Source organism: Xyrauchen texanus, chromosome 42, assembly GCF_025860055.1.
Source record: "Xyrauchen texanus isolate HMW12.3.18 chromosome 42, RBS_HiC_50CHRs, whole genome shotgun sequence".
Classification (NCBI taxonomy): domain Eukaryota; kingdom Metazoa; phylum Chordata; class Actinopteri; order Cypriniformes; family Catostomidae; genus Xyrauchen; species Xyrauchen texanus.
The window spans coordinates 16,473,135-16,500,839 of record NC_068317.1 but is presented as its reverse complement, the minus strand read 5'-3'; the positions used below and the strand labels follow the sequence as shown (position 1 = coordinate 16,500,839).

Genomic DNA, 27,705 nt, shown 5'->3' with positions numbered 1-27,705 from the left:
ATTATTTCCAGTTAATACTTTACAAATCATTAGTGAAAATCCATTATATATGTGGTTAAATATGTCATTAAACATTTATTCCTGGATCAATATCCGATTAACCAATCAGTGCCCTCTGATTTTAGAGGTAGGGCAGTGATTGGCTAGTAGGAATGTTGTTCGAAGAACAACAGTGGTTGTTCATCCAGGAATCCATGCCCTACTTTAGTAAAATATTTTGTGCTACATGAACAACTGATCTGTAAAGAATTATGTAATGTTATTATGAATCGCAACATATTTTTAATACAAACAATGAAGTTAAACACAAATGTATGTGAATACTAATCAGACTTGCATACCAGTGTAAATATATTGGTATCAGCATTATCTCTTGTTATACCAGCTCTCTCTTTGTTCAATGTCAGCAGGTTGAGAACAGCATGAGAGAGCTTAAGATGATTCTAGAGATACTGCGAAATTGCCTCTACCAACATAATGAATGTAAAGTAAGTCAGCTCTAATAACCCTCCCTGTGCTGATTATTTCACTGGTTACATTCATCATACTGCAGACATGCTCACGGGGGTCTTCTGGGTTTGAAGCAGAAACCACAGTCTTTACAAGAAAATCTGCACAACAAACAAGATGAGAGTGATCAGTCATGTGAATATTTCTATGAAGTTGATGTGAAGTCAATAAACCTGAAGTTGTTGCATGAATATTTCACCAATAAATTAGCCTAATTTACAGCTTTTCCATGAACATTTGAGAAGCACATTTGTATTTTTCATATCTAGGACTTAGTTTATCCCAAAATGTAATAAATTAGTCACCCTCACATCGTTCCAATCACATGTTATTTTCTTTCTTCTTGAAACACAAAAGGAGATCATAGATTGAATATCCAAGCTTCTGTTTTCCATATAAGGTAAATGAATGGTGATTTCAAAAAGAACAAAAAAGCACCATAAAAGGATCATAAAGGTAATTAATATGAATGCAATATATTACAAGTCTATTGAGAACTCTAGCCAAGGAAAAGATTATCAGTGAATAATAGCTTATATTACCAAGGTTAGCCAATTTGCAAGGCTATCGCATGACTTTAGAAGACTTGGAATATGTAGCATGAGTGGTATGTACTAATTTTATGATACTTTTATGTTGCTTTATGACAGGATAAATCGGAACTGCTTTTGTTAAATGGAAAAGACCAGCTTGGACATTCTGCCTAACATCTTTTTTGTGTTTTAAAGAGAAAATAAAATACAAGGGTGGAACAACATGACAATTAGTAAATGATGTCAAAATGTTCTCTTTTTGGGTGAACTTTTAAACTAATATTGTGCCGATTAAACTGATTAATTAAACCGTCTCACAGGTTGTAGCCACAGAGCTGCGTCTGGCGGTGGTACTGATGGCCTTGTGGCCCTGGATCTTGCTGGACGACCCCAGCATGATGGCTGCCCTGGAACTGCTGTGTGTTTACACAGCCAACTGCACAGCGGGTTAGTATGCGTGAAAGAAGTAGAAACGGGAGTGAGAGAAAGGGCACAAGAGACTGAAAGACGATTAGAAAGTGACAGACAGGGCGCTTGGATAATGAATGAGCTTTGTCTCCGTGCTTACTGTAACTCTCTCCATGAGTCATGTGGCGGTACAGTAAGGGCCATTGTGTGCCAAATACAAAGTTGACATGAGCCTGACAGTTAGAGAAGGAATTGTGTCAGAGTAACAGTATGCTGTCAGATTACTGGATGTCTTGGATGGAACAAGTGGTTTAAAGGGAGGCACTGCAGCATAAGTTATGATTTTGGTTGGACTTTATTCAATGTTTTGCAACCTCAGCTATGAAAATTTCATAAGACAGTTAACACATAACAGTTTTCTTTGGATTTTGGTCTTTCTCCATTCAAGTAGATATAAGCTGTACTGGTATGACTAGAAATCAGCCGTAGATTTTACGGATATTGTTGCCAAGTGACCTGTCTTTCTTTAAATGGACTTTGTTCACATTTTAGTATTTTAGTAAATATTTGAAAAGTTGGGATATTTTCTGTGAGAACTATATCACTGATATTTAAATATCTGAATTTATGCATATTTAATATGATGAAAAATGTTCATATAAAAATGTTTGAACAGGTAAAGTAATTTACCTGTAAAGTGTATTTTCATCTCTAAAACTGAGAAGAAATTGGTATTCAAGCACTGAAATGGAAAGTTAAACGGTAATATTCACAAAAACTACGTGTGTGTGTGAGCATGTATTTATCACTTTGTGGGGACCAAATGTCCCATAAGGATAGTAAAACCCGAAATTTTTGACCTTGTGGGGACATTTTGTCGGTCCCCATGAGGAAAACAGCTTATAAATCATACTAAATTATGTTTTTTGAAAAGGTAAAAATGCAGAAAGTTTTCTGTGAGGGTTAGGTTTAGGGGTAGGGTTAGGTTTAGGGGATAGAATATTAATGTTTGTACAGTTTAAAAACCATTATGTCTATGGAAAGTCCCCATAAAACATGGAAACACAACGTGTGTGTGTGTGTTAAAGAGAGAGACGGTTATTCATGAAAGCATTTTGTGAGTGAAAGCATTTCTGTGTATGTGGGTATTTACTTGAACACAATGATTGCTCTGTCTTATATCTGAGTTCATGGAAAGTGGTGCTTTGGAACAGGATGTGGCTTCACACATGTAAAGAGGTGCAATGCATGGGCGTATGTCAGTCTGTACATATAACTCTTTGTGTGGGTGCACAACTGTGTGTGTTTATGTGTTTTGCCTTATATGCGACTGTATCTTTGTGTGTATGTGTTGGGCTGTCACTATGGTTTAACAGCATTGTGCTACAATAGCGTGCTGTCAAATGTGGTGATTCTCAAGGTCTGTATGCGCAGCAGGTGATGTTTAAAGTTCATGAGGTTGGTTCTTTAATTATACAGTCAGGCCTTGGGTAAAACAGCACATTTTGCCCTCCATATCCTTTCCTGTGTCACTTACACTGGCGGCCAAAAGTTTGGAATAATGTACAGATTTTGCTCTTATGGAAATACATTTTTACTTTTATTCACCAAAGTGACATTCAGCTTTCACAGTGTATAGTCAGGACATTAATAACGTGAAAAATTACTAATACAATTTGAAAACAAATGTTGAGTGGGTAGAATTCAATGAGGCTGTCAGCTGAGGACATGTGAGGTGTCTATTTATCGAACTAGAGACTCTGATGTACTTTTCCTCTTGTTTATTTGTACATCTGGGCCTTCCACATCTCTTTCTGTCCTTGTTAGAGCCAGTTGTCCTTTGTCTTTGAAGACTGTAGTGTACACCTTTGTATTACATTTTCAGTTTTCTTTTTGGCAATTTCAAGCCTTTATTCCTCAAAACAATGATTGGCTGATGAGTTTCTAGAGAATGCTGTTTATTTTTTGCCATTAAGACATGCCAGTCTAATTGCATACTGTGGCAACTCAAAAACAAACACAAAGACCATGTTAAGTTTATTTAATGACTCAAATGGCTTTCAGCTGTGTTTGCTATAATGGCAATTGATTTTCTAGAACCAAATTAGCTATTTAGCATGATTACTCAAGGGTAAGGTATTTGAGTGATGGCTGCTGGAAATGGGGCCTTTCTAGTTTTGATCAAAAATGACTTTTTTCAAATAGTGATGGTGCTGTTTTTTACATCAGTAATGTCCTGACTATACTTTGTGGTCAGTTAAATGCAACTTTGGTGAATTAAAGGACCAATTTCCTTCAGACACAGCAAAATCTGCACATTATTCCAAACTTTTGGCTGCCAGTATATATTAAAGAACTCATTAACCTGCAACACACAACCCTCATTCTTTCATCTGGCTGATTAATATTAGATGTAATCGGCAAGAAAAAATCTGCTTAGGTCTTTCAACAATCCACACTACCCAGGATAAATGATTTGTTTGCAAACATAATACTCTTTTAAAAAATATATATTTTTGCTAACCCAGCAGTGAGACTTTGAGTGGTTTTGACATTTCTTAATGCAACATTGTCAGACCTATAAAGGACATGCTTATTTTTATGAAAAAAAATTAAATACAGACTTTGATACAAAGCAGTTTCCATACAGTTTCAAAGCTCTTTATGTTACACAATCAGTGCAGAGTAGAACAATAATGGGTTGTGTGTGGTTTTATATCAACAGGCTTGTCGTTTCCAAAATGCTCATTTAAAATGTCATTTTTACACCTAGACTGAAATAAGTTTGCTTGTTCTATTTTGGGTCTGTTTGAGGTGGTAGTTGATGCATAGTGTCATTTCCTTTTTTTTTTTTTTTTTTTTATCAACATCAAGATTTTAGGTTAAACATTATATAAATATATATGGGAACTTGAAAATGTAAGGTGCAAGGTGAGACAAAAAAGGAATGTAGACCATTAATAGAGTTATGTTCAATGATATGGAAATAAACAATATTTTGACTTTTGAAGACACTTTTTGCATTGTTAAATACTTAATTTGCCTGTATTTGAATTGTCTGAATACTAATACTTATTATAATGATATTTATAATTTTAATAATCATATTCTAAATTACCTTTATTTGGGGGCCTTTCGAAGGAAATATTGATATGCCAATCGATTAAATAATCTGCACATTGTGTATTTAAACATTGGAATCGACTGGCAGACCTAATAATACTAATAAAATAATTATAAAAATGCTGCTTAAAGTTTTAGATGGAGTATAGCACTCTTTTTTTCCCTAAATCATGATCTCTCTCTCTCTCTCTCTCTCTCTCTCTCTCTCTCTAGCCCCTATTCTGTTTCAGCATGCAGTGCTTTATGTAGTAACAGCAGCAGTGGTGGCTCAGTTGAGTCTGTTCTTCCGAAGACGATTACAAATTCACTGATGCATGGGGTGATGAAACTGGCCTCACAGGTTGCCCCTGACAACCGCAGCATCCACAGTCTGGCTTTCTCATTGTTGGCCAACCTGGCCATCTCAAGAGACTGCAAAGGGGTATTGCAGAAGGTAACCAACCAGCTTAATCCCCTTTAATCTAGCAAACTGTGCATTTCTTATTTATTTCTTTTTCATGGCAAAGGCCATTTTATTTGTTGAAGGAATAAGTAAATTATTGTCACAGCGAACATATCCAAGTATATGACATTCAGTATGTCGGTGTGTTGGTGAATAAACAATGTATAGCACCATTCTAAATATTAGCCATTAATTATTTAATGAAGCATTTTTTCCCAAAATTGTTGATGTGATGAAAAATGTGGCAGATGATATGGGGTAAGATGTGCCAGTGACTCAACTTATATTGATAAAACTCTTTGCACCTAAATGCTGGACATTCTATCACTATTAATATTTCTTATTACAGATACTATTTCAAAATGTTGAGATTTTGAAAACAGCATTTAAATATTCTGATTATTAAACATTTTCCTGGCTGGTTTTTGAATCATGAATAATGCTAAGCAAAATAGTACTCTGGAATTGTGTTATATTTGAACGGTTAATTAAGAAAATGAATCATTATCTAAACCCAACCCCCTTTCGTCTCACTCTCTCCCCAGAGTAATTTCCTGCAGCACTTCCTGTCTCTCCCCATGCGTAAGACAGGTGGTCGGAGTGGTGGGCCGGCGGTGGAGCTGCTGTCACTCTGGCTCAGGCTGCTGCTGAATGTGTCCTTCGGGGAGGATGGACAGCAGATGATCCTCAGGCTGAGAGGAGCATTGGAGCTGCTGGTGGAACTGGCCCAGTCCAAACACTCCAGCTGCAAACCCACCATCCTGCTTATTCTCCATAACATCTGCTTCTGCTCCGCTAACAAGCCCAAAGTCCTGGCCAACGGTATGAGCACTAGTGTTGCAGGGATTAGACATAATAAGGGTTTTGCAGTGGTTGTAGAAAATGCCAGTATCTAATCGACATTGTGGGCATGGCTATCAGCAGTATTTTGGCATATATTGTCTGATTCATTGTCCTAATTAATATATCTGTCTATAATCTTGTACCTTTCGTGTTATGCTAATGTTTTTTTTTTTTTGCATACATTTTTATGTTTAATTTATACACATGAATTTTACATTTGAATTTTTTAATTTTGATTTCCAGGCCTGAAAATGTCATGAAAATTAATGAAATCTTAAAGGTCATAGAAAAGTCTTATCAGAATATCTCTGAAGTGAATATTTTTTAAGTTTAGCTTAGCTTTAAAATATTTAATCAGCTAGAAATTGGTCTCTGTGAGTGCAACCTTTAAAATGATAAAAAAAATAAAATAAATGTATCAAGCCATTTGAAATTAATTGTTCAAAAAGTGCAGAGGGTTCCCATGGTCATGGAAAACCTGAAAATACATGGCATTTTCTTAATTGTGCTTTGTAGACCTGGATAATAGTGGAAAATTGGTAAAATCTAAAAAGTCAGGGAAAATTCTGTAGTGAATACACATTTTCTTGGTTTCCTGTACACTAAAATATCTGATTGGCAAACCATAGTGATTTGTAAGTTAATGGTTCTTTTGAGTCAACAAATAGGTAAAAATAGTTCACAAAACCGTTCACAAATCAATCATTCGCCAATCGGTCTAAATCAAAATGACTTAAAAATCTGTATCCAGTAATCATTGGTCAAAAAGGTTGGGACCCCTGGGTGTAATGAAGATGCAAGACTGTTGAGGTTGGGTGAATTTAAAAGAATAGTTCACCCAAAAATGAAAATTCTCTCATCATTTAATCACCCTCATGCCATCCAAGATGTGTATTACTTTCTTTTTTCTGCAGAACACAAATCATTTTTTGAAGAATATCTCAAATCTGTAGGTCCATGTAATATAAGTATATGTGTGCCAACATTTTGAAGCTCCAAAAACATATAAGGGCAACATAAAAGTACTCCAGATGACTCTGATGAGTGTGAAAAACAGATGAATATTTAAGTCCTTTTTTTACTATAAATTCTCCTCCCTGCTCAGATAATTTTCACTTTCCCATTCTTCTTCTGTTTCTGCTGATTCACATTATTCATGCTTATCGCCCTCTACTGGGCAGGGAAGACAATGTATGAAAAAAAAGATATGGATTTAACCAGTGGAGTCATGTGGATTACATTTATGCTGCCTTAATGTGGATTTTGGCACCCATTCACTTGCATTGTGAGGACCTACAGAGCTGAGATATTCTTTAAAAATCTTTCTGCAGAAGAAAGAAAGTCATACACATCTGGGATGCCAGGAGGGTGAGTAAATCATAAGATAATTTTCTTTTTTGGGTGAACTATCTCTTTAAGACTACCTTTCCAAATGTGGTCAACCACACACATATGTTTTACTCTCACTGCAGCACAGACAAACTCTGAACTCTGGATGTGTCACAACAACCACGATGGAGTGATGGAGTTTGCACATCAAACCAACATTTCCGCCCAACTGCTTTTTTTTAGAAAGTGAAGGGGAAAAGATCATTGACTTGAAATGGCTTGAATGCACACACCAAACAGTGTAAAACGCTGTAAAAACACTACTGATAATATCAGTAATATAGCCTATTGTTACACACAATTACAGTAGACAACATGCCTTTTTATTTCAGATAAAGCCGTTGAGATGCTGGTCTCTTGTTTGAGCAGTAGTTCATCAGATGTACGTACCATAGGAGCGTCTGCCCTCTGGGCTCTGTTGCACAACAATCAAAAGGTATTGTTATTTATTCAAAGGCATCCTATCATTATATATTGATTAAATAATTTCTTGCAAATAGTTCAGGAAAAATGGGGGATACTCCAAAAATACACATTCTGTGATATGAGAATTGTATGTATGGCTTTCCTGCTTGGAATGCAAAAGGATCAATTTTGAGTAATTTACTGGTCGATCTTTTCCATGCATTTACAATAAATGGAGAATGTATGTAAATGGAGACTAAATGTAGTCTATATGATGTGTGTGTGTGTGTGTGTGTTATTTCTAGTCTTCTGAAGGCATACAATAGCTTTGTGTGTAAAATGCCAAAAATGTTGGTACTGTTAAGAGTCAAGCAGCAACAAGATGTGACACAAGAAACTTAATGTTCATGATCATTTTTATAAAGACAAATTAAATGTGAGTGTCATCTCATGCACACTGTCTTACCCTTTATCTTCCTATCCTGCACATCTCCTCTTACAAAGGCAAAGGCTACTTTGAAGTGTCCTTCCATCAGACTCAAACTTGAAGAGGCATTCGCATCCGCCAGGAAAGGTAGGAATAAATTCAGTTTGATCATAGGAGAGCCTCTCATTTTTACCTCTCAGATGGTACTACAGAAGTATATTTATCTGGAATGGATCTTTTCTTGAGAATAATGTATTTTTTTGGCAATTTTCTATCTATTTCTTGCCCATAGATGCAGAGCAAAGCAGTGACAAACCCTTGAATGCCTATCTTCTCAAGTGCCTGAGAAATCTTACACAGATCTTCAGCTCTTAAGGGCCTCACCACTGATGAAGATCATGGTTGTCAAACAAGAATGTGAATGTTTTGGAACGTCTATTTATGTTTTTGTGTATTTAGATTTAATAGCACACTGTAAATTTAGATTTTTTTTTATCAGAAATGTGTCCTGTTTTTGTACTGAATCAATAAAATACATTTTTATACGCTAGACTCCTTTTTTTACTCCTACCGTCAGGTAGGTATGACTGGATGATGAAATATCTGATGTTATTTTATTGTCAAGGGGGATTTCAGAGATTGGTTTTAAAGTCTCTTTTAGTTTCAGTTGTGTAGGAAGGGAAATTCAGCCAATTATGGTTTGGTGAACTTAAAACCTCCCCTCTAACTGTGTTCGACTGGTTGAGGTGATTGCAGATTCTTGCAGCTGAAACAGAAAGTGGCAGTGGTCCCCATCAATGCGGTATTCATTCTGTCTCAGAGGAGCAAGATGGTGGCAGTACAAAAGGATTACTGGTACTTCTTGGTACTCATCATGTCGATCTATTTTCTTAAAGGTAACGTTTTTGGCACAATGTTAGACATTTTTAGATTAATTTTAAATGCTTTTGCGAGTTTGTTGTAAGGATTAGTTTTTTCCTAATTGAATATTGTGTATATTTTGTAGTCGGAATTATGAGTGGTTAATGAATGGTTAAAGTAACTGATTGATGAAAAGATGTACATCCTAGACTAATCACTTTATAATCATTTTAAAAATGTGCTGTCATTGTAAGTAACTTTGTATTTATACTTAAGCATTGTTATTGTTAAATTAGTTCTAGAATTGTCTTGTGGTGTCAGTGTCCATTACAATTTTGCTTTTAATAAGTTATTCTGGTGTAATTCAACCAAATTAATAAACTGGAAGCAGAACGTATAACTTAAGGTGATGGTAGTTGAAGGTTTTTTTATAAACAAAAACGAAATCAGTATTTGGTGTGACCACTTTCTGCCTTTAAAATTGCATCAGTTCTCCTAGGTATTCTTTGATACGTTTTTTTATTGGATGTGGGCAGGTCGGATGTTCCAGGTGTCTTGGAGTACTTGCCACCTTTGCGTATTGTAGAAAATTGAGTTGCGTTTTATGCCTATAAAATTGTTTATGGTAGGCTATGATATTATTGTATGTACATCATATTATTTGAAATAATAATTTAATGCTGCCCTGCTGAAAAGACAATCTAAAACCAGCATAAGCTGGTTGGCTGGTTTTAGCTGGTCGCTCAGCATGGTCATAGCTGGTCAGGCTGGTTTTAATGGGGTTTAAAAAAAAAATTGAGCTGGACAGGCTGATCTTAGCATGTTCAATTCCATTGGGTTGAGGCTTCTCTGTTGTGGTGTGGCTTTATTTCGTTGTGCTGTCTTATTTTTTTTTGTGTGTTTGTGGCTTAGTTTCTTTGTGTTGTGGCTTAATTTATTTGTTGTTTCTTTAATTTTGATTATTATTTTGTTGTTGTTGTGCCTTAATTTCATTGTGTTGTGGCTTAATTTTGTTGTGTTGTGGATTAATTTCATTGTGTAATGGCTTAATTTCATTGTGTTATGGCTTAATTTCATTGTTGTTTCTTTAATTTTGATTATTTTTTGTTGTTGTTGTTGTTGTGCCTTAATTTCATTGTGTTGTGGCCTAATTTCATTGTGTTGTGGCCTAATTTCATTGTGTTGTGGCCTAATTTCATTGTGTTGTGGCTTAATTTCATTGTTGTTTCTTTAATTTTGATTATTTTTTGTTGTTGTTGTGGCCTAATTTCATTGTGTTGTGGCCTAATTTCATTGTGTTGTGGCTTAATTTCATTGTGTTGTGGCTTAATTTCATTGTTGTTTCTTTAATTTTGATTATTTTTTGTTGTTGTTGTTGTGCCTTAATTTCATTGTGTTGTGGCCTAATTTCATTGTGTTGTGGCTTAATTTCATTGTGTTGTGGCTTAATTTCATTGTGTTGTGGCTTAATTTCATTGTTGTTTCTTTAATTTTGATTATTTTGTTGTTGTTGTGGCTTAATTTCATTGTGTTATGGCCTAATTTCATTGTGTCGTGGCCTAATTTAATTGTGTTGTAGCTTAATTTCATTGTTGTTTCTTTAATTTTGATTATTTTGTTGTTGTTGTGGCTTAATTTCATTGTGTTATGGCCTAATTTCATTGTGTTGTGGCTTAATTTCATTGTTGTTTCTTTAATTTTGATTATTTTTTGTTGTCGTGCCTTAATTTCATTGTGTTGTGGCTTAATTTCATTGTGTTATGGCCTAATTTCATTGTGTTGTAGCTTAATTTCATTGTGTTGTAGCTTAATTTCATTGTGTTGTGGCTTAATTTAATAGTGTTGTGGCCTAATTTAATAGTGTTGTGGCCTAATTTCATTGTGTTGTAGCTTAATTTCATTGTGTTATGGCCTAATTTCATTATGTTATGGCCTAATTTCATTGTGTTGTAGCTTAATTTCATTGTGTTATGGCCTAATTTCATTGTGTTGTAGCTTAATTTCATTGTGTTGTGGCCTAATTTTGTTGTGTTGTGGATTAATTTATTTGTGTTATGGTCTAATTTTGTTGTTTTGTGGCTTAATTTTTTTTGTGGCTTAATTTTGTTGTATTTTGTATTAATTTATTTGTTGTTGTGGCTTAACTTTGTTGTGTTGTTTATTTAATGTATTTGTGTTATGGCCTAATTTTGTTGTTTTATGTCTTAATTTTGTTTTGTTGTGGATGAATTTATTTGTGTTGTGGCTTAATTTTTTGATGTTGTGGCTTAATTGTGTTGTGGCGTAATTTAATTGTGTTGTTGAATAACTTTTTTAGGTGGTGTATTCATTTCATTTTGTTGTGGTATAACTTTATGTTTTGTCTTAATTTTGTTGTGCTTCTGGCTTAATTTCGTAGTATTTATGGCTTAATTTTGTTACGTTGTGGATAATTTTTTGTGTGTTGTGGCTTAATTTCGTTGTGTTGTGGCTTAATTTTGTTGTGTATTAATTTCATTGTGTTGTGGTATAATTCCATTCTGTTGTGGCATAATTTTGTTGTGTTGTGGCTTAATTTCGAATTTTGTTGTGATGTGGATTAATTTATTTGTGTTGTGGCTTCATTTATGTTGTGTTGTGGCTTACATTCATTGTGTTGTGGTTTAATTAAAATATTTTGTGGCTTAATTTCATTGTGTTGTGGCTTAATTTTGTTGTATTTATCTCTTAATTATATTGTTTTGTGGCTTCATTTCATTAAGTTGTGGCTTAATTTAATTTTGTTGTAGCTTAATCTAGTTTTGTTGTGACTTAATTTGGTTGTGTTGTTGCTTAATTTCTTTGTGTTGTGGTTTAATTTCGTTGTGTTGTGGCTTAAATTTGTTGTGTTGTGGATTAATTTATTTGTGTTGTGGCTTAATTTTGTTGTGATGTGGATTAATTTCATTGTGTTATGCCTTAATTTTGTTGTGTTGTGGCTTAATTTTGTTGGGATGTGGATTAATTTATTTGTGTTGTGGCTTAATTTTGTTGTGATGTGGATTAATTTCATTGTGTTATGCCTTAATTTTGTTGTGTTGTGGCTTAATTTTGTTGGGATGTGGATTAATTTATTTGTGTTGTGGATTAATTTATTTGTGTTGTGGCTTAATTTTGTTGTGTTTCTGTCTTAATTTCGTTGTATTTATCTCTTAATTTCATTGTTTTGTAGCTTAATTATTTGTGTTGTGGCTTAATTGTGTTGTGTTTCTGTCTTAATTGTATTGTTTGTGGCTTTATTCCATTGTGTTGTGTCTTATTTCTGTTGTGTTGTGGCGTAATTTAATTGTGTTGTTGAATAACTTTTTTAGGTGGTGTATTAATTTCATTTTGTTGTGGTATAACTTTTTGTTTTGTCTTAATTTTGTTGTGCTTCTGGCTTAATTTAGTTGTATTTATGGCTTAATTCCAGTGTGTTGTGGCTTAATTTCATTGTGTTGTGGCTTAATTTGGTTGTGTATTAATTTATTTATGTTGTGGCTTAATTTTGTTGTGATGTGGATTAATTTATTTGTGTTGTGGCTTAATTTCGTAGTTTTGTGTCTTCATTTAATTGTGTTGTGCCTTAATTTGGTTGTCTTAATTTCATTGTGTTATGCCTTAATTTTGTTGTGATGTGGATTAATTTATTGGTGTTGTGGCTTAAATTCATTGTGTTGTGGTTTAAATAAATTATGTTGTGGCTTAATTTCGTTGTGATTCTGGCTTAATTTGGTTGTATTTATCTCTTAATTTGGTTGTGTTGTGGATTAATTTATTTGTGTTGTGACTTAATTTTGTGTTCTGGCTTAATTTCATTGTGTTGTGGCATAATTTCGTTGTGATGTTGCTTAATTATTTGTGTTGTGGCTTAATGTTTTTATGTTGTGGCTTTATTCCATTGTGCTGTGGCGTAATTTAATTGTGTTGTGGCAGAATTTAGTTGTGTTTTTGCATACATTTTTTATGTTGTGGCTAAATTTCATTGTGTTGTGGCATAACTATGTTATGTTGTGTCTTAATTTTGTTGTGTTTCTGGCATAATTTATTTGTGCTTTGGCTTGATTTCATTGTGTTATGAACTTTTGGTTGCCTTGTAAATTTTGGTTTGTTCTGCTCCTTTGGGCCAACATAAATAGATCTTAAGATGCATGCATAATAATTATAAAAGATTTAGCAAAATTATTTTAAAAATAGTTTTATATGAAGCATAGGATGTCACAAACCAGGACATGTCAACTGTCTAAAAACATGTCATGTCACCAACCTATAAGCCTACAAGTTGCAGCACACAGGCCCTCCTCAGGGATAAAAACAGTCTCCGCTCAACAAGTGTTGCTGATTTTGCTTTCTCTGCCAGTGCGTATTAACAATAAATTATGTATAATTATGTTTTTATTAGTTTATTTTAGTGGTTATGCATTTATTTATGACTAATTGTGTCTGACATCCCCTGTTTACACAATGGTCTTTTAGGATCTGTTCAGATGAAAGCCCCAGAATCGTCAATCATACTGCAGGAGGGAATGGTTTTGCACTGCCTATGCCCATGGAGCGGCCAACTCACTATGGTCTCTTGGACTAAAACATCTCTTTTGGGACCTGTAGCAGTATATCATCCTCAGCATGGTTCCAACTTTGCCCCATCTTATGATGGTAGAGTGGAGTTTCTCAAAACCACTCCCATGGACGGCAGCATTTCCATAATGAACGTCACTGAGGGCGACATCGGCCACTACCATTGCTCTCTGCAGACCTATCCTCAAGGTTCCTGGACCAAAGACATACTCATTGAAAAAAAAGGTACAAGTATTGTACCCAGCCAAAATGATTTAAAATTTGCCATCTTGTCTCTGAGAAAGAGCTGGGATCAACCTTTTATTTTACCACAATATAGATTACTAACCCAATAGGCTTTTCATACTACGCTTTTTGCATTTTGCAAAAATGTCGCCATAGTCACATTGTTCCGTGTTCTCCCCACGGAAAGGGCAACCCAGTGTACAAAAGGATATTACTCACGTTTTTCTTGGTTCACTTTTGTTTGTCTATTTTTCTCACCAATAAATAACCAGGTAATAAACCTGAGAAAATAAGAAGAATACAACATTTCAATTTTCATGTGTATTAGTACAAACACAATTCAATAACCCAATAATAATAATATGCAACAATAAATAACATTAATCAAAATACTAATTATAACAATATTAATATGCTATAATAATAATTTCACAATTATCATATACACGTTTCACACTTTACATTATACACCATACTCAAATCCTACCAAACCTCTGCAAGCAAGAAACTACATTTCCCAGAATGCTCCACGGCAAACCAGGAAGAATAACATTACTCACATTAAATACCATTCCGCGATTCATACTTCAAACATTTATAAATTCAAATAAAGTAAACAACTGGACACGTCTAGTATAGCGATGTTCTAAGTAAGTCTAATGTTAGCTTTGTCTCACGGTTACCTCGTCAACTTATAACTTTGAAGCATAGCGATATATTTATCAGTCAACTAACGTTAGACTGTTTAGATCTACCGGAGCATAGCATTATCTTTAACGTGAAACGGACACAAACACAGTACAACAACATAGCATGGTGACAGCAGACAACATGAAGCGTACATCATAAAGCAGACAAGAAACATTTAAAATTAAGAGAGCTCACCAAGTGGCTGCACACGGGATTGAAGTCATTACAGATTCAATGAATCGCGCTTCCTTTTCACACAGTGAACTCCGGTCACATGTTCCACAGCACACTCATCTCTTAAAGAGGCACTACACAATTAGGCTACTAACCTCAAAACATTCCTTATAACAGTTGTAACTTTAGTTTAATGTACACATTTGAATTAAACATAAATAAATAATAATAAAAAATAACAAAACTCCACAGAAAACACAACACCTCCCACTTAAGTTCCTGATCTTATAATCCAGGGAACTTACTAAAATCACACAAAGAACCCCTCTTAGTGACACCTTTTTCTTTTTTTTTTTCTTTTTTTTTATAGAGCCCTTGGCTTAGCACAATGTCATTGTGTAAGTGTCTGATGAAGGCATGACCGATGAAAGAGCAGCTTAGTCCAAGTCAATCACATCCCTTTGGCAGGTGTGGTGTCCCGCCAGGGTATGCGAAATATAGGATGTGCATGCTCTTACTTCTTCATGTATGTGCAATGTGATGGGCATGGTGGCAGTGCTAGGCTTGCACCAACCAGCCTACAGGGGTAAGGGCAGTGACATTGGGACAGGGGTAGGGAATACGGCGATGTGCAGAATAAGATGGTTTCAGGAAGATGCGGGTGTCATGGTGGCTAGGGTGGATGAGTTTTTTCCTCCACCGGGAGAAGGACCACTAGTCTTCTCACGTCTCTTCTGATAACTGTCATGGGCAGTGAAGAACTCCTTTTCTTCCGACTACCTACCAGGGCAACAGGAATGCCAGCACATGTTGTAATATCAGCATCCCTGACAATTCCTCTCCTGTCAGGATAAACTGTCAGAATCCGGCCCAAACGAAACTGACCTCTCAACGCATTTGGGTCAGCAATCCAGACGAGATCACCGACTTTGACGTTCCTCTCCGTCCGGTGCCATTTATGTCGAATGAACAGATTTTTTTTTGAGGCCAGCTAGTTCCCTCCACTTAGCCCAGAAACTGTCTACTCCGATTTGAATAGCCCTTAGACGACGCCAGGGATGGATTTCTAGGTCAAGCCCACTGGTGTCTCCTCCAAGCGATGCTCGACCCAGTATGAGAGAGTTGGGTGTTAAGTACTCAATTGAGTCTTCCTGTTCTTGAGCTCTGGCATCGATTGGGCGTTCGTTTGTCAGGTTGGCTGCCTGATAGAACAGAGTTTGGAGCTCCCCCTATGTGAGATACTCTGTATCTCCTCCGAGGCTCATGAGTGCCCTCTTCAAAAGCTTCACAGCAGCCTCCGCAGCTCCGTTCCTGTGGGGTGCGTCTGCAGGGTGAAAATCCCACTTCCACTCAGTCCTGTTCTTAGCGGCTACATCTTCTATGGACGTAGCCTGCAAGCAAGCCAGATTTTTATACAGCTCACTCAGAGCCGACTTGGCGCCAACGAAGTTGGTACCCCTGTCGGACCATAGTTTCCTTGGATGCCCCCTCAGAGCAACAAAGCGGGAGTATGCTTGGAGGAAGCTTTCTGCCGACTGGTCATCGGTGAGGTCCGCATGGACAGCTCTCGAGGCCATACAACAGAAAACAATACCCCAGACCTTCTTACTTGTCCTTCTTTTAACAGCGTCTTTCACCTCGAAGGGGCCAAAGAGGTCGAGGGTTGTATACTCGAATGGACTTGCTCTTTCGGTACGCTCTTGTGGGAGCTCACTCATTACTTGCTGACAAATCTTGGCTCTTTGCTTTCTGCAGATGACAGTTGTTCAACACCTTCTTAACAGTTCTTCGTCCCTGCATGATCCAGGCTTTTCTTCTTGTCCGTAGAAGGGTAGAGGCAACACCTTCATGATTTTCTTCATGTGCTTCCCTGGCCAGTAGGGTTGCTAGCCACGACTGGCATGGGATTAGCGGTATAGCCACTCTATCCTCATTCCAGCGTTGGATTCTCCCTCCGCAGAGCAAGAGTCCTGCTGGCAGTTTTCACAGGCCAATCTGATTCAGGCAACTTTAAAAATTCTGGGCCTTCCTGCCAGACTGATCCTTCAGCAAGCTCCTCAGGAGATGCCTCTCTTGTGATGAGGTCGGCGACGTTCTGTCTTCCTTCGACCCACCTCCAACTCTCTACTGATCCGGCCTTTTGGATTTCTCCAATACGGTTTGCAAAAAATGTCTGATAGCCATAACTATCCTTCTGGATGGCTCCCAGGATTGTCTGACTATCGACAAAATGGATCCACCGATCAACCTTGATGTAGCAGTGCTTCTCGAAGTATGTCTTCAGGCGGCATGCAAAGACAGCCCCACACAGCTCTGCTTTAATGACATCACCTTTCTGGTCTAGAGGGGTGAGCTTGGCCTTCGATTCAACCAGCTTCACTATGACTCCATCTTCTGTCTCCCACCGTAGGTAAAGAACGGCTCCGTAGGAAGCTTCACTACCATCGGAAAACGTGATCCCCATTGGGCAATCTATGGCTCCAAGGGGTGTGAGACTCCTGTTAAATCTAAGTTGGCCAAGCCTCACATATTGCTCAAAGAGTTTTATTGCAGCCTCTCGAAGACATGGCGAAAGCGGATCGTCCCAGGTGTCCTTGGAGGGATGGTCTCTTCCTGCTTCCTGAAAGGACTCTCTTATGAGCATCACTCCTCGTTGCTTAGCAGGTGAGGCCAGACCGATGGGGTCATAGAACCCTGCAATCTGACTCAGCAGCATGCGTCGGGTGAGAGGGTCGGGGGTGCTGCCTCTGATCTCATCCTTTCGTAGATCCAAACCGGTCCTCATCTTTCCTCGCCTCCTTGAGAAGTTCACTGACATAAGCACAAGGAGTTTGTCAGATTCGGGTTCATATCCCAATCCCAATGCCCTGTTCTCCTCGTCCCGCATCTGGTTGGGGAGTATCAGAGTCTTGGGCTCTGTTGACCTGACTTTGCTGGGGTCAGTGGATTTTCCACTCCTCCCACTTTGGCCTATCATGACCCAGGGCTTGAGGGAGAAGCCTCCTGCTTTTAGGATCTCTTCCACTCCTTCGGTCATCCTACTCAGAGTTTGGAGATCATCATGTGACGTCAAAATGTCATCCACATAGCAGTCCTCTGTCAGGATCCGGCGCTCTTCAACCATGGATGTAAACTGAGGCAGGTTTGCCGTCTCTCTCATGGCAACCTGAGCGATGCATCCAGCAGGCTTGTCGCCGATGTTAACTCTGATGATGGCAAACACACCGATTTCATCTTTGGGGTTATCCCTCCATAGGAATCGATGGAGGTGAACCTCCTCGTCCTTCAGCCACACTGAATTATAAATTTTTTTAACATCGCCAAGGGCAGCATGCAATCTGCTCCTGAATCTAAGCAGGACACCTCGGATCGGGTTGAGGACATCAGGGCCTTTGTGCAAGAGGTTGTTCAGGCTCAACCCTCTGAACTCCTGGCTACTATTCCAGACTATCCTCACTGGCGTTGAGCTAGAATGAGGGTTCGGGGCAACCAGATGACTGATGTACCAGATTGGGCCGTTCCAGCCTTTGATCACTTCCTTCGTGAGCTTGATGGCTGCTCCTCTTGATACCATCTCACGGATCTGCTCTCCATATGGCGCTTTCCACACAGGTTCTCTCGCCAGCCGAGCCTCTGTGTTCTTGAAGGTTGCTTCTACTGCTTGGCGGTTATCTGGCAGAATCGCTGGGCTTACTTTCCATGGGTAGGCCGCATCCCAGTGTGGGGCATCGCTGTGTTTGTCCGCTAGCACATAAGAGAGACAATCCTTTATCTTTTCTAAGTCCCTCTCTTCTCCAAGGGTCATCTCTTTGCCTCCCGGAGGGCACTTGCTGCACTTGCAGCTCCCGCATTTTGGGTCACATGCTGCTCCAATACTATCCCACCTGAACCACTCAAACACCTCCTTATTCGTGACAGTGGTGCTGCTGAGGGTCACTTCTTCCATTCTCGTTGGGTCCTCACTCAAATCTTTGGTGTCCACAAGAACCTCCTTGTCCACTCTTGAGGATGTTCTCATAGACCTTGCAAAGTGAGTCTCAGACTGGTGCAGCATTAGGTCAGCCTCCTCAAAGAGATCAGGGTGAGTACCGCCAACAGTTTTGCCCAATGGGCTGTCCCAGAGTACTAGATCTCCCTCCAACTTGAACGGCTGTGGAACAAGACGACCTTCCCTGTGGCTGATCAGAAGATCAATCTTCTCAGGACGGACCAGCTCTTCTGCAGTGATGTCAGGAAAGATCTTTTGCAGTTGTTGTGGAGTGACAGGCCGACTTATCTCCGCAATACTCTCCAGGCCATAGCAGAGCAGTTTGTGTTCCATTACCGTCCCCTTGATGGTCTTCACTCTTAGTCGCAGGGAGTACCTCTTGGCTATAACTGTCGTTCTCATCCCTCCTATTCCGTGGACAATTAACTTGATGCGCTCACCAATCAGTCCAAGGCGCTGGGCAGCGTTGTTTGTTATATAGTTGGTGTCAGAGGCAAGGTCAATAAGAGTGCCTATCAACTGGCCTGAGTTAGTTGTCACTTCCAGTAACATCATTATAACTGGGTACTCTTTCAGTCCACCACCAGCAGTGCAGATCGTAGTTGAGGCTTTGTTGGAAAATGCCTTCCTGAATTCTGCTCTTCATTCCGGAGTGACTTTCGCAAGGAGCTCTTCTTGCTTGCTGGTCAGCCCGAGGCCCTTTCTCTCCATCCTTTTGGTTCCTTGCACCTCGCTGCCAACGTCTTTCTCTTGAGCAATGGACTTGGGGCAGAGCAGATAGTGGTGAGGCTCTTCTTTGCGACAGTCCATTTTACTGCAGAGGAACTTCGGGTTGCAACGACCATCCTTTAGGTGGAAGCACAGGCACCGATTGCATATCCCATGGGTCTTTAGATGAGCTTTTCTCCTCTGGAGATCCAACTCCCTGAAGGCTTTGCAGGCAAACAGCCTGCCAGCGTGTGTCTCATCAGCACAGGCAGTGCACGAGGTTAAGCGTGGGTTCGACTGAGACTCTCTTCGGCCTGAGGTAGCTTTGGAGAATGCTTTCTTGACTCCTTCTGGCTTGTCTACCGAGCCTTTCACTGAGGAGCTTCCCTCTCTAAGTCCTACCTCCAGCTGATCTAGCTCCTCCAGGATCAACTCCTGCCTCTTCAGGAAGTGCAGTAAGCAGTCGAAGTGGTTATGTGGAGCAAAACCATTCACAGGCTCAGTCTTGTGGGCAACCAATTTCTCCTTCAGAGCACTTGGTAGCTTGCATTCAAGGGACTGCGCTACCCAACGGTTCTTTATTACCTCCTCTTCTCCCAGGATCACAAGATTACTTAGGGCCCGCTCCACTGCTTGAATCAGCTCAATTGCTTTCCTAGGGCTATCTCCCTTTACAGAAGGTAGGCCCTGAACCTCCTCGGATATCTTTTCTAGGATGATTTTCGCCTTGTTCCCGAAGCAGTTGTCGAGGCGCCTGAACATTTCATCCGCCAATGCACAGCTAGACAGAACCAAGTCTTTCTTCACCCTGTCGCCGAGACTTGCTAGGAGGTGGAACCTTGTAACACCAGCCGTCCTCGGTGGGTTTCCCAGCTGTTCCAACTCTTCCCACTCAGCCTTCCACCGATAGTAGTCGGTCATGTCTCCCGAGAACTTGGGCAGGCGTATTCTTTCAAGACTGATCTGTGGTCTGAAGCCGTGTGCCCCGGGATGCAGGCCAGGGATGCTTTGTGGTGGTGCATATGGAAACGCACCAGCTCCAGTACTGAATACAGGTGTTACACTGGGGATTTGGGGCTGCGTGCTAGCTCTAGTGGGTCCCTCACCGGACTCGCTATGCTCTTCATCAGAACCTGCTTCTTCATTCTCATCTCTCCCATCGACCTCTTCTACCTGCTTCAACTTTTGCCAGCTCTGTACCCAGTCATGCAGTCTGTTGACCAGCTTGTATAACTGCTGCTTATACACTGTTGTCTTGGCTCCAGGGACAAGACTTTCCCATTCAACCACCTTCTCCTCAAGCATTTTGATTCTCTCCACCAGGACCTCTCTCATCCGACAACTCCTTCACATCGGTGTCCTCCACTTCAGTACATTTTTCCTCTGCACCATCGGCATACAATTTAAGGTCGACATAGGCGAATTTAGACCATAACGTCTCCTTAGCGAGCCGGAGCATTTCTGTATAGGTGGCAAGACACGTCACTATCTTCTCCTCCACATGAGCCACTTCTTTTTCTGTTTTTTCTTCGTCGCTATCCACTTCTCCTAGAGCATCAACATATTCGAGTCCAGTGTCGTGCAGCTTTCCAAAGTCCACACCAAGTGCTCTGATCTCGTCAATATGCACCCTTTTTTCTAGGAGATCTATAGTGAGGGACAGCTTTTTGGCTCTCTTGCTGAAAGAGCTCTGTGCTGTTGAGCGCTTTCCTTTTAAGGCCACTAATTCTGCCGAATCCATCTTCCTTTTCTGCACTGACCAAGGCACTGTAAAACAGAGGGGTCTATTCGGCCTGTTCCTCTTCCCTTGGTGCTCCTTCACTGGTCAATGCTGATAGGCCAGTGGCAAATTTGGCTTAACGCTCTCTGGCCCTTGGTTTATTACTGTTCCGTGTTCTCCCCACGGAAAGGGCAACCCAGTGTACAAAAGGATATTACTCACGTTTTTCTTGGTTCACTTTTGTTTGTTTATTTTTCTCACCAATAAATAACCAGGTAATAAACCTGAGAAGATAAGAAGAATACAACGTTTCAATTTTCATGTGTATTAGTACAAACACAATTCAATAACCCAATAATAATAATAATAATAATAATATGCAACAATAAATAACATTAATCAAAATACTAATTATAACAATATTAATATGCTATAATAATAATTTCACAATTATCATATACACGTTTCACACTTTACATTATACACCATACTCAAATCCTACCAAACCTCTGCAAGCAAGAAACTACATTTCCCAGAATGCTCCGCGGCAAACCAGGAAGAATAACATTACTCACATTAAATACCGTTCCGCGATTCATACTTCAAACATTTATAAATTCAAATAAAGTAAACAACTGGACACGTCTAGTTTAGTGATGTTCTAAGTAAGTCTAATGTTAGCTTTGTCTCACGGTTACCTCGTCAACTTATAACTTTGAAGCATAGCGATATATTTATCAGTCAACTAACGTTAGACTGTTTAGATCTACCGGAGCATAGCATTATCTTTAACGTGAAACGGACACAAACACAGTACAACAACATAGCATGGTGACAGCAGACAACATGAAGCGTACATCATAAAGCAGACAAGAAACATTTAAAATTAAGAGAGCTCACCAAGTGGCTGCACACCGGATTGAAGTCATTATAGATCCAATGAATCGCGCTTCCTTTTCACACAGTGAGCTCCGGTCACATGTTCCACAGCACACTCATCTCTTAAAGAGGCACTACACCATTAGGCTACTAACCTCAAAACATTCCTTATAACAGTTGTAACTTTAGTTTAATGTACACATTTGAATTAAACATAAATAAATAATAATAAAAAATAACAAAACTCCACAGAAAACACAACACACATTTTTTCTTTTCATTCATGATATCAGATTCAACATAATCATACAAGGTTAGGGCTGTGAAGCTGCTTTTTTGGTGGTAACCCAGAATTGCAATGTCAAAGGTTCACAAAGTGAATTGCTAACCCAGTCTAAAGTATGAACATGGCACAAAATATCCCAGTATTACAGCCGTGGCCAAAAGTATTGGCAGTGACATACATTTTGTGTTTCGCAAAGTTTTCTGCATCAGTTGTTGTGGTGTTGATTCCAATTGTTTCTAGATTATTCTGCAGAGTGATCAGATGCATTTTAAATAATTGCAAAAAGCTTCATTGGCCAAATTTTTTTACTTTATCACAAAAACCCAAATTTCACTGTTTTTTTTGGCCCTGGCACAAAATGACCAGTTAACATAATTTCACTAATCATATCAGCAGCACTTGGGAAAGTGTCAAAAGTCAGGTGAAATCACTTTATCATTCTGATTGGATTATAAGAGCAGACTGATTGCTATAAAAGGAGGGAAGAAGTGCTTCCAATCATTGTGTTCTTGTTCGCAATGGTTACCTCTTAAAAAAGACGTGCAGCCATCATCGCTTTGCATCAAAATGGCCTCAAATGCAAGGAAATTGCTGCAAAGAATATTGCACCTGAAAGAACCATTTATGGAGAGAGGTTCAGCTGCAGTGAAGAATGCTTCAGGACATCCCAGGGTGTCCAGCAAGTGCCAGGACCGTCTCCTCTTGAGGAGTCCGCTACGGAATCGTGTCACCACCAGTGCAGAGCTTGCTCAACATTGGCAGCAGGTGTGAGTGGATCTGCATGCACAGTGAGGAGAAGACTTTTGGACAATGGCCTGGTGTCAAGAAGGGCAGCAAAGAAGCCACTTCTCTCCAAGAAAAACATCAAGGAAAGACTGATATTCTAAAGGAAGTACAAGGATTGGACAGCTGAAGACTGGTGCAAAGTTATTTTCTCTGATGAAGCCCCCTTCCGATCTGGAAAATCGATAGTCCGGAGAAAAAAAGGTTAACGCTACCAAGAGTCCTGTGTTGTGCCAACAGTGAAGCATCCTGAGAACATCCATGTGTGGGGTTGCTTTACATCCAAGGGAGTGGGCTCTCTCACAATTCTGCCCAAAAACACTGCCATGAATAAAGAATGGTATCAAAACGTCCTGCAAGAGCAACTTCTCCCAATGATCCATGGGCAATTTGGTGATGATCCATGCATTTTCAAGCATGATGGAGCACCATGTCACAATGCAAGAGTGATAATGAAGTGGCTCGGAGATCATTACAGTTAAATTTTGGATTCGTGGCCAGGCAAATCCCTGTATCTTAATCCCATAGAGAACCTGTGGTGAATCCACAAAAGGCGAGTGGACAAGCAGAAGCCCACAAATTGTGATCAACACTGAGCACCAATAAGGCAAGAATGGATCGCCATCAGTCAGGATTTGGCCCAGAAGCTGATATCCAGCATGCCAGAGTGATAGTAAATATCGATTCTTTGCATATATTGAATTTTTTGGTCAATAAAAGCCTTTAAAACTCATGAAATGCTTATCATTTTTTTCCAGTATACCATAAAAACATGAGAAAAAATTATCTACAAATACTGAAGCAGCAAACTTTGCAAAACACAAAATGTATGTCACTGCCAATACTTTTGGCCACGGCTGTACGTTAACCCAGGGTTAATAAGTGTGAAAAGCCCAATAGAATCAGAATTTAAAAGGATCTTGTATAACCAGACCCCTGATTCTTATTTTCCCCTTAGCAATCACCACCACCATCTCTATTCATCCTGACATTGAGTTGGTGGCCACAGAGAATGGCAACCTGACCATTAGATGTGACCACACCCACAATGGTGAGGTTTACAAAGTAAGCATAGAAAAGTTGGGAGAAGAGGAGGGCAGTAGCACCATTATAGCAAAATGTCAGATGCTGGATAGTGGTGTGGAGCTGAGTGAGCTCTCCAGTAGAGGCCGACTAAACTGTAGTGATGCTATGGAGGTTAGTCTACACCTCACCAACATCATCAAAGAGGATGGAGGATTCTACCGTTGCAACTTCAGCACTGAATATGGTGTCCAGACCCACACAGTACTGCTGAACACTTTATCTAGCCAAGGTAGTGCTCATTTTCAATGTTAAAAGATTCTACATTTCCCAGTTTAATATGCAGAGACAACTACATGCAAATCATTTGTTTGTACAAATGGAAGATTGGGGAAAAAAGTGATTATATTTGCAATTCCATTTGAAGATGATAGTGGTAAAGAAATGACACACTTTAGCTTAAGAAATATTTAACTTCAGCACTTGACAAGTTTAGTGCCTTTTTGCCATAAAAATATGTCTAAATTAGATTACTATGTATTTTTTTGAAAATTGCATTATACCTCCAACTCCTGCCGCAGTATTCCGCAGGAATTCAAAGCTGAAAAGGAAGTTTAAAGCCTGTGTTTTACTCATTTCAGAGTTGTGGAGTCTTGGGTACATGCTGTATGTGTATATTGGAGGAGGGGTTGTTGGTGGCACTCTTCTGATGAGTCTCATTTTATTGCTGACTTGGGTGAACAGGTATAACATTTACTACTAATCTTAAAGACGTCCCACTACTTTTAGACTTTAGCTTTAAACTTTAAACCAACTGAGATGATACTTAGATGTGTTCTTTATGAAAAGATCTTACAGGTGATTAAAATATTTCCAAATGAACCAAAGCAGGATCAAGCGTGCACGCCGTTCACAAAGAAAAGCAGAGTGATACAAACAGTAAAGCATCCCGCTGCTGTTATACTAAATATCAGCACTTTTGGAACTCCACTTTTCCAGTCAGTGTAAAGGACTAGAACTGCTGTTTAATGACAAGAATGTTGAAAATGAAAGAATAAACCCATATATTGCAAATCTAATAGTTTTGTGATGAATGTTGTGGCTGAACTTGGGTTGAAGTTCGAAGCAAAATACCTTTTCCATAGCTTTCAAAATGTATGAAGTTATAACCTTGTGGTTTGTTTGTTTGTTAGAAGACCTATTAGTACATTGTCTCACCTTCACCATATGCCCAACACACTGGCTGCCAGCCTCACCAAGTTTAATACTGGTGTGTGCAGTTTATTTAGTTTCAGTGACGCAAGGTTATCTCCATACTGCAGTGTTTGCATTCCTGCTCCTTGTAGGGCTCTTAGTAAATGATGAAGTGGACCTTAATTTCTGTCATATAAAATCTGTCTCTGTTTTCACAGGAGGAAAAGGAGGAGAGAGGAATATAGAATCAAACTGCAGCCCGGTAATAGACAGGTAAATATGTCAAATAAAAATTTTACTGTACACATCTGAGCATGTATTATTACTTGGTGAATCTCAGGAAATGTCCAGGTCATATTTAACCACAAAATGTAAAGGAAATAAATTAAGAGATGATATTTTGCATGAAGAGAATGAAGCCTTTTTTTCTATGACATTATTTTCATGACAATTAAGCACAGCCACCCTTAAAATTCTCAGTACTGTAATGTGAAAAAAGTATCAAACTCATCACTATGTTAATACAGTAATGAAAATCATCCTAGCAATTTTCCTTTTCATCTTTTTTTTATCACTACATTCAATTCAGTATAACAATTACGACAATTGCATTACAGTGTGAGAATTAAGATATGCTTAATATAATGAAATACTTAAGAAAAATATGTCATAATGAAAGAGGTTATTATTTGTTTTTATAATTAAATAAAAAAAATAGGGTTAATTTGCTTTCAATTTTACAATTTTATTAATTGTTTGTGAAATGTTGACAGATTTTGTTTGATTTATCCTGTTTTGCCTTATGGAGAGAGCAGCTCATTAACATACAGCTGCTGTTAAGAGGACACATCCATTTTTCAGTGTCGGAATAATATTCATGATGCCTCATTTCAGAATTATTATACATTATTTTACTTAACCTGTATAGGAACTGCAAGGATACCAATTCTCCTACTTACTGTATATCAGTATCAAATGGTCAGCCTGGTCTCATGAACATTATGTAACCGTAGCAACATTTTTGCAAAATGAAATGATGCGTTGTTACACGTTTGGCTGCAGTATCAGTGAAATGACCAGCGGGGGCCCCAAAAGTGAGTGAAATGTTGTCGTAATCAGACAAGGTTTTTAAGGTGAATATTAAAAGGTTTTAATGAGTTAAACGTCCCTCCCTTCCCTAAAACTTTCATCTAAACCATTTGGCACATAAAACTCAGTTTGCAAAAATGTAGTTACAGTAACGTTCATTCTATGAGACTAGGTAGTAAATATCAGTCTTAAATTTGTTTTTACTTTAACAACTATAAATGAAACAAGCTTAACAAATGAAAGTCATTTAACATGTAAGTTGTGCAATACTTCTAATGCTTCATTTTGTTATTTACATTAATGTTTCTTCATTACATTCATTATTTATTTCATGTTTCCTTTCTATGGCAGCGTAACAACTATGATCATGGCCTTGTCTATGACAGGATGAAAAAAGGGAAATGCACTGGGGCAAAAGATAAAGAAATATATGCTAACGTTCAGATAGTGAGAGCTCATGAAAAACAAAACCAGAAACGAAAACAAAAGAGATTATTGCTCAACATTCTATAAGAGAAAAGACTAACCTAAAATTAATGTCAGTCTAATGGATGCTTCAGAGAAGAAAAGGAGAAATTCATCATAATGCAGAAGATTAATGGAGCCATGCGTATCATTTATCATTTGATGAACCACTACCACCGCCACCATCATCTTCATCATTGCATTAACCATTCAAGCTTGGCGCAGAATCCACATGGTATTTCATTGCATAATGACACTGGATGCTGGCTGCTCATGACCATATTGGGGGAAAACAAAATAATTTCCTCTGCTCCTCTATAAAGCCTGTTTGACAGGTAATCTGTTTAAGAAGGTTTCTGGATGATTTCTTAAAAGCCAGATCTAAGCGAAAGTCCACTTTAAGCAAACTCCAAAGCAACACTTTCATTTGAGTGACTCTAATTATCAAACGATTGGACCCAAGGGCATATTGAGTGGATGACTGCTAAAAATCACATCCTTGTTTTGTGTCTCAGTTTGAGGCCAAATCATGTTCTCTTTCTCTACAGAAGTGGACGTACAGAGAATGAGGACCAGAGGCTCTCGATGAGAACTGTAAATGCTCAGCTTACTGGGTTCTTGATGGAATATGTTTTGTCTCTTTGTCATGATTTACTTGATTACTTTTAAGAGTAATAATGACTTGAAATCTCTGATCTATGAGCAGAGAGCACTTGCCATTTACAGGAATAAAATGAATCACATTTTGATGCATCAATGTCTTGATTTTTTCCCCCCATTGCCTTGATCTCAAAAATGTACTTTATTTGATTACACATAACAAATATTAGTCTTTTTTTCTCCCCCAATCTGGAATGCCCAATTCCCAGTGCGCTCTAGGTCCCTGTGGTGGTGTAGTGACTAGCCTCAATCCGGGTGGTGGAGGACGAATCTCAGTTGCCTCTGCGTCTGAGACCGTCAATCCA

General features: G+C 38.7%; 2 protein-coding genes across 4 annotated transcripts in view; both read left to right on the top strand.

Moving 5' to 3' along the window:
• Nucleotides 1–8,597, top strand: part of rttn (rotatin) — a 57,241-nt gene extending 48,644 nt beyond the window's left edge. Inside the window, exons 43-49 of one of the 2 annotated variants that reach the window (XM_052114583.1) lie at nt 411–488; nt 1,364–1,490; nt 4,805–5,007; nt 5,562–5,838; nt 7,581–7,684; nt 8,158–8,227; nt 8,373–8,597. In XM_052114583.1, coding sequence (XP_051970543.1) covers nt 411–488; nt 1,364–1,490; nt 4,805–5,007; nt 5,562–5,838; nt 7,581–7,684; nt 8,158–8,227; nt 8,373–8,455 — 942 coding nt within the window. In that variant the 3' untranslated portion in view covers nt 8,456–8,597. Of the gene's footprint in view, nt 1–407; nt 489–1,363; nt 1,491–4,804; nt 5,008–5,561; nt 5,839–7,580; nt 7,685–8,157; nt 8,228–8,372 lie in introns of both variants that reach the window. The other variant, XM_052114582.1, reaches the window with a different exon arrangement.
• Nucleotides 8,598–8,866: 269 nt separating this feature from the next.
• Nucleotides 8,867–27,423, top strand: LOC127634862 (CD226 antigen-like). Of its 2 annotated transcripts, none has more exons than XM_052114586.1 (6): nt 8,867–8,976; nt 13,415–13,741; nt 23,928–24,284; nt 24,634–24,736; nt 25,405–25,459; nt 27,289–27,423. In XM_052114586.1, the coding sequence occupies exons 1-6, from the start codon at nt 8,910–8,912 to the stop codon at nt 27,307–27,309; spliced, it is 930 nt and encodes a 309-aa protein (XP_051970546.1). In that variant the 5' UTR covers nt 8,867–8,909; the 3' UTR covers nt 27,310–27,423. The 2 variants fall into 2 exon arrangements, with proteins under 2 accessions (XP_051970546.1, XP_051970545.1); XM_052114585.1 differs by having other exon boundaries at nt 26,627–27,366.
• The last annotated feature ends 282 nt before the right edge of the window (nt 27,424–27,705 follow it).